General features: G+C 48.9%; 1 protein-coding gene across 7 annotated transcripts in view; it reads left to right on the top strand.

Annotated features, from left to right (window-relative positions):
- The window catches only part of ARID5B (AT-rich interaction domain 5B), a 125,512-nt gene extending 117,293 nt beyond the window's left edge, over window positions 1-8,219 (top strand). For all 7 annotated transcript variants that reach the window (XM_052799240.1, XM_052799239.1, XM_052799242.1 and 4 more), the window contains one exon: window positions 2,340-8,219. In XM_052799240.1, the coding sequence (XP_052655200.1) occupies window positions 2,340-4,490 (2,151 nt within the window). In that variant the 3' untranslated portion in view covers window positions 4,491-8,219. The remainder of the gene's footprint in view (window positions 1-2,339) is intronic.
- The last annotated feature ends 5,791 nt before the right edge of the window (window positions 8,220-14,010 follow it).

Here is a 14,010-nt window from a genome sequence, read left to right as displayed (position 1 = left end):
TACACAGTGTCCATACCACCTCCGCTAAGCACAACATAACAAGTCAGCAACACAGCGTCAGCCTTAACTTTGAATTTCCTTGCTTTTGTTGTTCCCTATCTCAAACTTCCTGCTGCTTAAACTGCAGTTATTTTTGTGTGGTTTGCAGGAAGAGTTCTTAAACTGCGCTTATCGGAAACGTAGGGAGCCTAGACGAGACAATAAAATGTACAATTACAGCAGTTTCCTATTGTAAAATGGTACCTTTTATAGCAGAATTAATGTCTCCTCCCTGACTGGGATAGGAGTCATGTCCTGTCCCTGTTTAATCAGGGTGGGCAATTAAGGACTTCAGCCTTCCTGCAAGTCACCGTACAGGTAGGTGATCACACAAAGCCCAAGCAGCAAAGGAGCCTGCAGGGGTGGATGCTTACACCCAGGGTGGGCGCAGAGCTCTAGAGCTCATCTGTGCTCTGCCATAGAGAGGGCTCCGTCCCCTGGTTGTGGCCCTTACAGGGCCAGCAGAAAGGAGATGTCCAGCTCCTTTGGGTGGAGCAAAATCCCAAGTCTGCTGGAGCCAGGCAGAAGGTTGCATGTCCCTCTCATCCCAGCCATCCCCCAGCAGTGAAGCCCCGTGCCAAGCTCCACGTTTGGGTGCAGTCCTCACCTAGGCATAGCAGTGGTGGTGTGTTGCTCACAGGGAGCCTCTATAGTGACACACGTAGATGTGGAGGCATGGCCCCAACCAAGCCACCGCTTAAACCACTACTGTGTGTGGCCTAGAAGCTGGCCATAGCTGTGAGCTGTAGAAGCGCAATCAAGTTACAAATGTGTGGTTCTCTCAATTGCATGTTCAACTCATACACCGTAAGAAGTATGCAGGGAGAGAATATAACTTTAATTTATTAGGCCTGCATTTGCTTTTGTGCTCTTCGCTGTTTTCCTGCTGTCACGATGACATTGTCAATGTAACAAGATACCAGACAAAATGCTATTAGCTTTAGACTGCACATTTCCTCACAATAGCTGAAACTTCAGTCAAAATGTTGCTTAACAGAAACAAAGAGCAGAATGTACAGCTATTAAATATGATTTCTCTTTTTTTTTTCCTCCTCCTTGCTTTGCTCATCTGTCTGGTATTTTCCTGTAATTTTATAAGCTCAAGAGACTAGCGATGGTACTTTGTAAAGGACCTAATGATGGTATTTGGCTACAAAAGGCAGCTATGAGTTTAAAAAGAAGAAGTTAGGATGACTAACAGACACTGTAACTAATAGGCCAACCAAACAGAGAGGAATATTTAAAAGCAGCTGTGAAGAAATAAATCTCTGAGAGGGTTACATCGTTAGGACCTTCTCCGATCTGCTGCTCCTATGACAGACCATAAAGCAGTATTTAGATAATAACTTTCTTGATGCGTCTTATCTTTACAACGAAGAAAGAAAGAAAACAATAATAATAAAGGACTCACACAATGCTGCTGTTTTATGACTGTCTTCTACCACAACATGTCAGAGGAGAGTGACAGCAGTTTTGAAAAGGGCTGTCAGTCAGCTGGATCGCAGATGGAACGCTCTGGTGACCTCTGTGGGTCACAGTTCAGCCAGCTACATAATGGGATGAATAGTGTGAATTGTGCACACAAGCTTTATTAATGGGGGAGCAGAAAGAGCTGCGGTCCCATTGACGATAACGTATAAAAGCCATGTTTGTAATAGCGGGCACACACACTTACTGAATGTTGACAACTTCATTTTAATCCGTTAATAAAAAAATGTGTGTCCTACTTAAGCTGTGGCAGTGATTTGCTGCCTACAATAGGGATTCCTAGTATGCCATTTCTATCATTTTCACACTTTAATGCAGAACTGGGTGTGAACGATCTCCTCCGTGATCACTGAATTTTAAGATAGCTACGCTGGAGAGACTTTATGTAAGAAAAAACATTGGAATTGTGTCATTTTCGTAGGTGAAGTTGGCTAGCAGGAGAAACTTCTATAGCCTTATTGTTCGTGGTATGAAATCTGCTCTCCTGCATTTGCTTAATTAATTTTAAAAGAGTATAACCTCAGCATTTAGCTATCTGGTCAAGCCACCGGTGCCTCTCGTCAGGTTACAAATATCTGCTGTTTTGAAAGGCCTTATTTTGACCCTGGCAGGGATGGTGTATCTCTTAATAATTCCAGGAGGTACATCTCTTTGTTTGAGTCCGATACCTGGTGTTAGACCCTTCACATTCCAGCAAGGTGATTGACAAGTACTTCTCTAAAAGTAGCCAACGGTGTACTGTGTATAATCTTATGAACAGTATGCCAAAACGTACTGCATTCTTATTACTGTCTGTTGAATCGTTTTATTAGGTTTCACCAGAACAAGAGAAGGATCAAGAATCAGCAGACCAGAAAAATTTCCCTGAACATCCTACAGTGGGAGAGATGAAACAACCCGTGCAAGGCCCTCCATCTCTTTTACCAGAGACAGCTCAGCCACTGCCTCTGGAAAAGACAGACCTGACAGAAAACAGCACGAACAGTGAGAAAGCCAAGGAGGAGGTTCAGCACTCGTCCTCTTTCTCAAGTATATCTGTGCCCCCAGAAGAAGACACCGTGCTGGATGCCACCGTCACGAAAAGATTACACCCGCCAGCAGATGCCCTAGAAGATGCGAAGCCTGAACAAAGACTACACAAAGCTTCTACTGACAGCTTAGAAAGCGAACCTCCAGAAATGTCCTTCACGGCTTTCCCAGTCCAGCTGCCCACTCAGAGCGACACGGAAGACGACAAATTGCCAGAGATGGCTGATTACATCGCGAACTGCACAGTGAAAGTGGACCAGCTGGGAAACGAAGATATCCACAACGCACTAAAGCAAACGCCCAAAGTATTGGTGGTCCAGAACTTTGACATGTTCAAGGAAAAGGAGCTGCCCGGGTCCTTGAACGATGACTCCACTTTCAGTTACACACCACTGCTCTACTCCAAGGGCAATCCAGGTATCATGTCACCCCTGGCAAAGAAGAAGCTACTGTCGCAGGTCAGTGGGGCAGCCCTGTCATGTAGCTATCCTTACGGTTCTCCTCCACCTTTGATCAGCAAAAAGAAACTGAATGGCAGAGATGAACTGTCCTCAAGCATATCACAAGGTCCCCACGCCCCTAATTCTGATCCTGTAGCAATTAATAGGCCCTCAGTCATACAACATGTACAGAGTTTTAAAACCAAGGAAGAAAGGAAATCAATTAATGACGTTTTTAAACATGACATGCTAAGTAAACCGGATCCTCAGCGCTGTAATTTTTCAAAACATCACCTCAGTTCTCTTGCCGAGTCATATGTACCGAAGACAGATATCCAGGACTGCAAAGATAAAATGAGTGAGAAAAGGGCACTGCAGCACTCCCATGTGCCCGCTTTCTTGGCAGATTTTTATTCATCACCTCATCTGCACAGCCTTTATAGACACACAGAACACCACCTTAATAATGAACAGACATCAAAGTACCTCCCCCGGGACATGTTCAGAGAGTCTGAAAATATTTCTACTTTTACTCAACACAAACACCAAGAAAAACTAAATTTAAATTATCGCCCATCTTTGCATCAGCAAGAGAAAAAGGCAGCAGTGGAGGCCTCTTCAGATGATCAGCCAACAGATTTGAGTCTTCCAAAGAGCATACACAAACAGACTGCAAAGGCTCCGGGCTCCAGCCTCCCTCATTCATCCATGGCACAGCAAGAAGGCAAAGGTATCTCCCCATTCCAGGCTACGAGCAGCCAGGCGGGGAGCCTAGATTGTAACCCCAAAGCTTGTCGCGTGTCCCCCATGGCCATGACAGCCCCGAAAAAACACAGCGAGTTGCTCCACAGGTCTGGGAAGCAGCAGGCCCAGAGGCTGGAGAATCTGAGGAAGATGGAGGGGATGGTGCATCCTATCATCAGCCGCAGAACGAGCCCTCAAAACGTGGGGGCTGCCCGGCCTTTGAAACGGAGCCTGGAGGATTTGGACAAAGTCATTTCTGAAAAAAAAATCCGAGCTGTCTCTCCTCTGCACTTACCAAAGGACACCCTGGCAAAAGACAAGGTTCCCGACCCAGAGGGGGAAGGCAGCAAGCAGGTGCATGGCCTCCATTCTGGCAGCATGCTGGAAAGCCACAAATTTCCCCTTTCAGCCCCCATCTTCCCAGGCTTGTATCCAGGAAGCCTGTGCACGGGGCTGAACAATCGCCTCCCACCTGGGTATTCTCATCCCCTGCAGTACTTGAAAAATCAGACCGTGCTCTCCCCACTAATGCAGCCTTTGGCTCTTCACTCCTTCATGGTGCAGAGACAATTCCTCACGTCCCCTGCAAACTCTCAGCAACTGTACAGACACTTAGCTGCGGCAACACCTGTAGGAAGTTCCTATGGTGACCTTTTGCATAACAGCATTTATCCTTTAGCTGCTATAAACCCTCAAGCTGCATTCCCACCTTCCCAGCTATCCTCTGTACATCCCAGCACAAAACTGTAAGCCCCCTCGCTCACAAAAAAGGTCTGAGGAGAAAAGTTGTTAGCAACATTCCTCCCCCTGTGACGACGTCTCGCGGATTTAGTGATCTGCATTTTCGTCAACCAGGATGCAGTTGTATCCCACCTAGAGGACCGCTTCAGAGTTTGATGGAGACAGGACTGCTTCTTTAATTCTGGCTCCCACATCAGCCCCCTCACCCCTTATCCCTGCCCCCACAAAAAAAGAAAACAAAACAAAAAAAAAACAAAAACAAAAAAAAGGAAGAAAAAAATCATTGGATTTTGCATATGTGTTTTCTGAAAGGACTTGTATATGGTAAGAGCAAATGTTCAAAGGGAGCCGTGGAAATGCAGGCCCAGTCCTGAGCTCACTGAAATCCCAGGTGAGGGCTGCGTTTGCCTTTCACTGAGCCAAGGACCAGAGGCCATGCATGGTTGCAAATGAGTCAAGGACTGGAGATGAACCTGGAAAGGAGAAGCGGGCTGAGAATCCATACAATCAGTGGATGTGCTTTTTTGGGTAACTTTTCCTGACTTTTAATTCAATCAATGCAATGTATAGTAAAACGGCAATAGATTTTTCATTTTAACACTATTAGAACAGAAGGGTAAACACTGTTTAATTTGACTGTACATATCCACTTCGTAAACTACCAGTGTCACATTTGGTCACAATAATTTATATAGTTTTGTTTGTCCAGTATATTCTGTGCTCTTTATGTTTGGTTTTTTGTTTTGGGTTTCTTTTTTTTTTTAAATTAAACAGTATCATATTATCTGCAACTTTTTTTAAAGGCTGTGACTGTCCTAATTTTTTTTTTAATGTGTTTGTAATTTTTCCATTTTCTTTATACTTTTGAGCAGCGTTTTTGTTTCGTTTTTGTGGTAACGTTTACTGTTTACAAACTGAAGCAACTGGTTCAGATTAATCTTGATGGTTATAAACATACTGTAGGTGATGTTATGGTGCAAGGATGCAAACAAGTTTCCTTTCCCCACAGTGCGCCCCTGCAAGGTGCTGAGCACCTCTCACCCTCCTCCTGTTGTTGCAATGGCTCCTGCGCCATTTCTCCCCTCCCACCAAGCTTTGCTTTCCTGTATTGTGGTCCGTGAGTTTGTCGAGCATTGTACTTAACCTGTGAAGGGCTGTGAAACCCTCCTGCCTACCAGAGAAACGGTCTAGAAAACAAAACCTCCCTGGCACAAGCTGCTGGATGACAAAGGAGTCCAGAAAACAGATTTGTGGTTTGCAAGAATGTCGAGAATTTCAGAAATTAAAATGGGAGCCAATGTTGATTTGGATCAGAGGCTTACGGGTCCTGTGCCTCACGAGCGGGCTGCGCTCAGTAGGATGGGTAGGGGGCTGCATGCAGTGGTCGGGATGGTCCTTCCACACCCCCACAGGGATCTCAGCCTCTCCTTGGGCATCCTTTCACAGGGGGAAAGCCTGAGCATGGAGGGGCTGGGTTTTCCTAACAAAGGAGCTTCCCTGTGGATGTATATTCACTTTGCAGGACATGACCACCAAGCAGCTGAGCATAGACATCAATAAAGTGAAGTGTGACTTGGAGGCTTTTTACAATGTGAAAATTGGTTGTGAGTCAAACCATGTCAGTTACTGTTCAAAGACAGCATAATCGATATGAAAAGAAAGATGGAAACTACTAAGAAACACTTTGCATGCTAGGCATGTCATTAAATTTTCCCGTGATATGAAGCCAAATACAATATATAATGTATCATGCTTAATATCCAAAGGTGGAAACCAGAATAATATACTTGTCTACTGTTAAAGATCCAGCTTCTTCAATTAAATACTTTATATTCCTGTGGTAAAACTATATTTAATTGATCGATAAACAGACTAGTAGAACTTAGAACATGGATGTGCCAGTGCAGAGCATCCTGCTGCTCCACAAATTGTACAGGAAACAGAACCGCAGGCTCATCTGGGCAGAGGCCGCAGTGTGGAGGAACATCTCTAGTAAAGTTGCACTAGATCTGAATCACATGAAAATCAGGGGTTTGGGGATGGGGGGGAAGAGGGCGGGGGGAGGGGGAGAGAATATAAAAATCTACAGCAAACGCAAACAGAAGCTTGTCGTGTGTTTGGCAAAGCAAATGCTTCTCTTTGTTTTGGTTGTGTGTTCTGGAGTGCATTTGTTTACGCGAAGTGTCCAATTTCCCTTTTGGTTATGTCCCATTGGAGTTTGATGGTAGGCTTTTTGGAGCCATGCTGAGGCAGCACGGGGCTGGGGGACGGGGAGAGGAGAGGAAGGCTCCTCGTTTGCCCCACGAGGAGGCTGGCCGCTGCTGGGTGGGGAAGCTCATAATACACTGGGCAAAACATCAGGGTGAGGGAAAAGAAATGGTAGCATAAACCCCCAACAGAAGTGGTGCATTATTTGTTTAAAAACTCTTAACAGAAATCTTGGAAATCTTTCAAAAGACTATTGAATTCTCCATTGGCTGAAAAGTCTTTTTTTTTTTTTTTTTTAATGTCTTAAATGGGGCTTTGTTTGCATTGTTTGAGTTCAAGGGGCCTTATTATTGAATGAAATTGCACAAGCCTTTCTTTGTGCAATCAGAGCATTGTTATTGGTAGGTTTGTAAAGGAAACTGTGGAATCTAATTGGCAATAGAGTCGTAAATCAATTTACCAGGAGCCAGTTCCAAGAAATTTTGCAATTCAAACGCACTATGTCCAGGATTCATTAGGGATGCTAAAGGTTGTGAGATTGAAAGGAAAAGGCCCGGCAGCAAACAGCTCGCGTGTAGCTTCTGGCCACACGCTGAGCCAGACTTCGCGAAATGCGTGGGAAGTAGGGTCTGACTCCCAGTAAAATCCGTACCCCTAGCAAGGCTGGATGGGAGCAAGCCGGCGTTTTGCAGCGGGTCTGTCTTGGCTGCGTGCTGGCCTGACACGAGAAGTTTGCCCGGTGTGTCAGTGCCTAGGAAGTAGTTTGTCCCAGCTGCAGAGAGGTTGGCTTGGCAGCCCCAGGAGCTGGTGCAGGAGGCGACTGCTGTGCCTGCCTCCGCCGGCACCTCTGCCCCATTCGGGCGGGTGTAGGGCTGCCGCCTCCAGAGACCTGCGCTGGGGTCCCCTTGCCACTCCCCTGCCCGGTCCGTTCCTTTGCGGTGGTCAGCGAGGTCGCATCTGGTCCGGTTTTGCAGTTGTCGTGCTTTTAATGAGCGATGGGACTTCGCGCGCTGGTGTGAGGCGGGCAGCATTGGCAGTGCTACCCTGAGCGCTTCCTGTGGTGTTTGCTGTACACATGGTTGATATCTCGCTCGTTCTCTTCCTCCTTGTCCCCTCTCCCCCCAGCCCCACAGTTTTAAATATGTTCTAAAAATGGCAGCATAATCTACTAGCTGTTTATACTTTTTTAACTTTCTTTTGTTGTAAATATTGTATACTTTTTGTGATTCAAGTTATGTAGCCTATATGCTCTGTAAGGTGATGATTTGTATATATAAAAATGGCCCAGTAATATTATATAGTTTCCCATTTAAAAGGTTATTGAGTAACCTTGGCGTTAGTTTAAACACTACCAGAAATAAAGCTGAGCCAACTATAAACACTCAATTTTTGTATGTTTTCCAAATTGTACTTATTAATGCTTTTGATACTGTATTATGTGCCAATAGTTTCCCAATCACATAGCAGGCAAAAGATATTTTGTACTTTTTGATCCACTGTAATATTTAATAAAAAATGTTACTATCTGTTCCCTTTTGTGTTTCATTAATAATTCTGTAAACAGCCCTTATCACAATGGATTACATATTATCCCATCAGACCTTTCAGCCCTCTTATATTGGCTTTTCTAGAGAAAAATATCTCCTCCTGCAAATGATTAGATTAAAGAAATGGAAGTTTGCAATTTCCTAAAGGAGGAAGAGACAAGATCTTTAGTCAGCACCCCTCTATTTTTCCAGTGTGCTCGCATTCAAGTGCGGCTGTGGTCAGGCTGACTGTAGGAATAGCTTTTGAGGGGGTTGCATCCGTGCTTAGCCAGTGGCTCCAGTAGCAAATTTGCTCCATTTGTGTCTCAGAGCAGGATTTCTTTCTGCCAGTACTGCAGGCTTGAGCTGGGATCTGAAAATTGCCCCCCTGTTCTTCCCAGCTCAACCGTGAATAAGATTTTTGGAATCGGATGCTAACTAGTAATTTTGCTGGTGACAGTGAACAACCACCAAGTAAAATTAATTTGTACTCTGTTCCTTGACAGGTCCAAAAAGCCCCCCCAAACCTGGTGGCCCTTTGAGAAGCTGTTATCACAGCGAGCGCTGTCGGAGCGCTCTTACGCTACTGGTTTCCGTAGATGAGAACATCATTTGCTTGCCTGTAGGTCAGGACTGGGTACTGCCCTCACCTGCAACATCTCGGCAGTGGGGCCGGCATGCCCAGTGGCTAGGGCCAGCCGCTAATCACACTGTGACTTAACTCTGTGGTCCTGCGCGGGGAGGGGGGGGTAGGGAAGCCTTCCCCATCCCTGGGGGTACCAGGAGCTGAAGCCATGAGTGGTCCTGGAGGCTGCTGCTGCTTCGCGCTTTCGCCCTGCACCGGGCGCGTGGCTGAGGCTATTTGCAGCACTAGCGTTCACTGGCACCCAGGGAGCTCTTTCCCGTTCAGCATCTCCAAGGGCAGCACGAGCCACTTGCCGAGGCTGGGGTGCAGTTATGGTATGCACTGCTGCTGCCAGCAATGGAACCCCCCAGCCTGCGGGGAAGTACAGGAGCACGGCACACCATGGGGAAGTTGCTCCCCTAACCGTGCTGCAGCCAGGCAAGCAGAAACCAGGTTGACGTCACCATTAGATGAGGCTTCCAGATAGGCACTGCGGTTGAGGGAAAGTCTCAAAAAAAAAAAAAAAGCATTTCTTGTGTGTGCTGGGAAATACCAGCTCGGGGAAAGAGGCGGCCGTTGGGCACACATGAAGCAGCACAGTGTCGTTGAGCGCTGTGGGGCTGCGTTGATGCACAGGCTGGGTGTGCCCGGGGGAAGCCGGGGTGACACCTGCCCGGTCCCCATACACAGCTGTGCAGAGCAGCTCCGCAATGCCCCTCCAGTGGGGACGGTCTGGGAGTGGGTGCGAGGGCAGGACAGGCACCCGTGGTGTGGCCCACCAGCACAGGTCCCGGTGAAGTGCTTCCTGAGCCAACGAGAGGGTCACTGCTGCGCTTAACTGCCCTTGACAAGCTCTCTTCTCTTTTGATGGCTGAGTCCTCATTCAATCATTTGCTTTTCAGAGCGGGCTGTGCAAGGACTTCCACGGTTTCAGTATGCACTGTGTATGAGCAGACAGACTAAACCTGCCTCTGCTTTAACCTGTTGCCTGATAATTTCCATTGCTGCTTGTTTATTCTTGTATTGTGAAAAACAGTAAATAATCACACCGTATGTGCTGTCCCCACACCAGCTGTGAAGCTGTGGGAGACGATGGGACCCTCTAACAACCCCCCCCCATCCACTTCTGCCTTTGCCAAGCTAAGGCATTTTATTCTTTTCAGATTGAAAATATTGCCTACCAGTGAGCATCTGAAGGAGGTGGGGGGAAATGCGGACACATACGGATGCTGATCTTTGCAGTAGCTGCAGAGGTGGCCAGTGCAACTTGGTTTCCAGCACTGTGCTTGCTTCCTTGCTTTTTTTAGCCCTTCCTAGTCTGTGGATTAACATAAGCCAATGCTGCATGTTCCTGCTGTGCTGGGGGATGCCTGTTGGGCTGCCCTACCCACACTGTAGAGTGTGGCCAGGAAGATGACCCCCAGGAGCAGCACGCTGGAGCTTTTCACACCCAGACGAACCTGGCCTGTGAGTGGCAGAGGGGTCACAGCATCCTCCCTTGGCTGGGCTGGGCATATCCCAGTGAGTTTGTCAGGGTCACTTGGGTGCTGGTGCAGCCCCATGCACATACAAGCAATGGAGCAGAGGACTGTGTGCTAACATCACCCAAAGAGCTTGCAGGGGAACAGGGGCACCTCCTCGGGGCTCAGCAGACCCCACCATGGGCTGGTGAGGTCTGCAGGAGGTCAGAGCTACCCCTGAGAAGAGTTTGTTACTGTTAGTGACTCGCAACTGCTTCTGGTTTTGAAAGAGAAATGTCCTGTGGTCTGAGTGAGGACGAGGGATGCTGTGCCGCTGGCTTGCTGTGGCTGAGGGATTTGCCACCTTGTCACACCATTTTTTTAATTCAGCTGCCAGCAGTGGGAAATGAACAGTTTTGGGGGGTCTGAAGCAAAGCGGAGATGCAAACAGTTGTGATGCTGACTGCAGTTTAGTTCTCCTGACTGAAGGCTCTTGGTTCTGTCTCTTGCTGTCTTGCCTTTCTGTGATTACACTGCAATGCCCCGTGCTGTACTCCTTGCAGTCACAATCAATGCGTGAGAAAGAATGGGAGCAGTGCTGCTGGTTTTCTCTGGTTTCTGAGCCACAGCAGCCCACACACCTGATGCACGTGCCTCCTGAGTACCTCGAAGGACCTTTGCAAGCCTTTTGCCAGCAGGCAGGGCTCAGACGGCTGGAAGCGGATGGAGGTCCTGGGGCAGGATCCCCTGCCCTGGATGGATCCTGGGGTGTGTGGCTGGTTGCAGATGCTCGGCCAGCAGCTGCATCTCCCAGCAGCCTCTTTGGGCCGACCATAACCTGTGGTGACACTGACCTGTTGGGAACAGGGGCCCTTCCTCTCTGCCTCTGTCGCACTGGCCATGTCTCTGCTCCAGAAGTTTTCGGGAACATTTTTAGGAAATTTTCTGCTGCTGGGAGGAGCAGATCACGCACAGACATCACTGGTAATCCTCACTGGCACTTTGCTCTGGGAAACACAGCGCTTGCCCACAGACTTTCTGGGAATATCAGACACCTTTGGCTCCTCCCAGAGCAAGAAAACTGGAGCCTGTATCTTCGCCTTCCCCGGTTTGGGCAGGCTCACAACTGAGGTGCTGTCAGAGCATGTTGCCTCTGCAGCTGAAGAGAAACCTGGGAGGGCTGTATGGCCTCGAGGAAAGCAAAAAGAGTAGCCACCAAAGCATCCCATCTCCCTCGTGTGCACCTGGACCTGTGACCGCTGGAGGTTTGCATTTCTGCAGGAGAAGGCTGTGGCCCAGGCAGTGCCCCCTCTGCCCCCTGCACGGACACCTGCTTTTGAGCCGACGCATTTCGAGCGAGGAGACAGGGACACGAGGGCTGCTGGATACAACTTAATCTGTGTTTTCATTTAGCTTTTCAATTTATCCTTTATGGGATTAAAAAAAAATATATATATATATTCAAGATGTTAGATGCTCCATCTAGTGTCTCACCTGGGGAATGAGCCCGCAGTGTCACCGGCGAACCTGGGATGGGATCTACCCTGTCCTTGTGGTCGGTGCATGGGGGACCGGACCCTCCTTCCCCACAGCACCGGTACCGCCAGGGCCGGCAGGCTGGGGCGCTGGGGACAAACGTGTTCAAAACTGGATTAGACAAATTCATGAAGATTTTGGTGCCTGCTGCAAACCAACAGCTCAGGTGCAAATGCCCCATTCAGGAGACCCAAAAGTCCTAAGCGGTAGCAGCTGTGAAGACCTGCCCGTGCTCACCAGTGGGCAGGAGGTGCTGGGAGGGGTGCCCATGGGGCTGCCATGTCATTGGGTGCTGCACTCTCTGCCTCGTCTGCCCCACCATAACACAGGGGCACAAAAATCCTGGTAGGTCCCCTCCGCTCCTCCTCCTGCTGTTCCTGGAGGCAGAGCTGCTGGACAGCTGCTTTTTTTTTGGTGATGAGCATAAAAGCATTTATCAAATTGCTGATTAGCCAATTAGTCATCTCACAGCAATCACTGTGACTCCCGGTCCTGAGCCCGGTCCTGCAGCTGGGGTGCAAACCTTGCCTGCCCATGTCCCAGGTGCTCCCCCCCCAGAGCCCACCCAGGGGGGGCCTGCTCTCCCAGGAAAGGAGGTAGCTGAGGGTGTCCAGCCCATGGGGGTCTTCTTTAAGGGAGGCAAAAACCACAGAACTTGCAAATTTTATTCAGTTAGCTCTGAAATTTACTCAGGAAAGAAAAAAAACATCCCCCTCTCAATGTCTGAGGCAGTCCTGTCCCCCAGAGCACCTGCGTGGCCATGGGGCAGTGGTGGTGTGCTCCCCGTCTGCCCCCAACACCCCTCCTCTGCTGCAGGCCGAGCCGCGAGGCAACACCGTGAGGTGATGCTATGAGGTGACGCGATGCCGTGAGGCGATGCCATGCTATGAGGCAATGTCGTGAGGTGGTGCTGTGCTGTCAGGCGACGCCATTCCATGAGGCAATGATGCCATGCTGTGAGGTGATGCTGTGAGGCAATGCCATGCCATGAGGTGATGCCAGGCTGTCATGCAATGCTGCAAAACTTCACACCTTGTAAAAGCCAGTAAGAGAGGCTCTTCAGCCATTTTGGCGCCAAAACTGTTTGTTGAAAGAGGCAGTTTGTGACCTCCAATCACTTGTGCGGGCAGCAACTGTCCCCTCACACTGGGAGACGCCAGCGGGATGAGCAACGGCCCCTCTTTATTTAGGGCCCACCATACCGGGGTGGGGGCAGCTGCAGTGCCAGCGGGCAATGCCATGTCACCAGGGCCAGACGCTGTGTCCCTCATGAGAGGAATCCACAAGCTGCATGTAAGGAGCTCAGCCGCCACAGCAGGGCTGAGCTGTGTAAGTACCACGGTGAGGGGAGCAGTTTTTGCCTGGCGGGGGGGGAGCAGGGGGCAAAGGCGGAGGGCAGCCTTGCTGTGCTCTCAGCGCACACCCGAAGTACAAGGTAATGGACACGGTGGGATCCCACACCAGGTGGATGAAACTGTTGCATCTCTCTCAGGTTGTGGATGGTTCATGGATACACCTAAATACAATTTAACTGAATTTACAGGCAGTCCAGATGTGTTTAAGCAGAGATGATGTGGATATCTGCAGTGAGTGGTGCTGACTGGTATTGCATGGAGCAGACTTCAGCTCTTGTAATTTATTCATTATGAGTGCGTCTAGCTGGGGTTTAGCTACTGGTGGTCTGGGGTGGGAAGCCCAGGGAGGGCTAAATCCCTCAACTGTCCTGCATGTGGGTGTTTAAACCCCACTCTGGCTCCCGCTGAAGTGTCTGGGACCTTGGCGTGAGCAGCGTGTGTGGTTATACAGGCAGCTTTCCTGGGCTAGTGCCCTGCTCTGGCCCCCTCCGCTCTCCAGTAGCAATGGGGGGAAATATGGAGCTGCTCGCAAAGCAGGCACACATGGGGTGCCTCGTCCACCCCATGCACTGCTTCCCGCACTGCTGCTTAAACCCTCTGTCCTCTGCAGAAAGTGCAAGGCACTCTCCTCCTCTTGCAGGGCTTCCTTGGGTTTTTCTGGCAGTGTTTTTGTTTGCAAGCTCCCCCCAAAACAGCCAGGCAAAGCAAGCTCACCCCCCTCTCCCCCCCAATGTCTAGGGAGCTCTCAAATGAGGAATAAAGCCATTTGTTTCTAATTATATTTGGCAACTGCTCAGAGAATTTAGGACTAAAGCGCGC

The sequence above is a fragment of the Harpia harpyja genome, chromosome 10, assembly GCF_026419915.1.
Source record: "Harpia harpyja isolate bHarHar1 chromosome 10, bHarHar1 primary haplotype, whole genome shotgun sequence".
Lineage (NCBI taxonomy): Eukaryota > Metazoa > Chordata > Aves > Accipitriformes > Accipitridae > Harpia > Harpia harpyja.
This window is presented reverse-complemented; position numbering and strand designations above follow the sequence as displayed.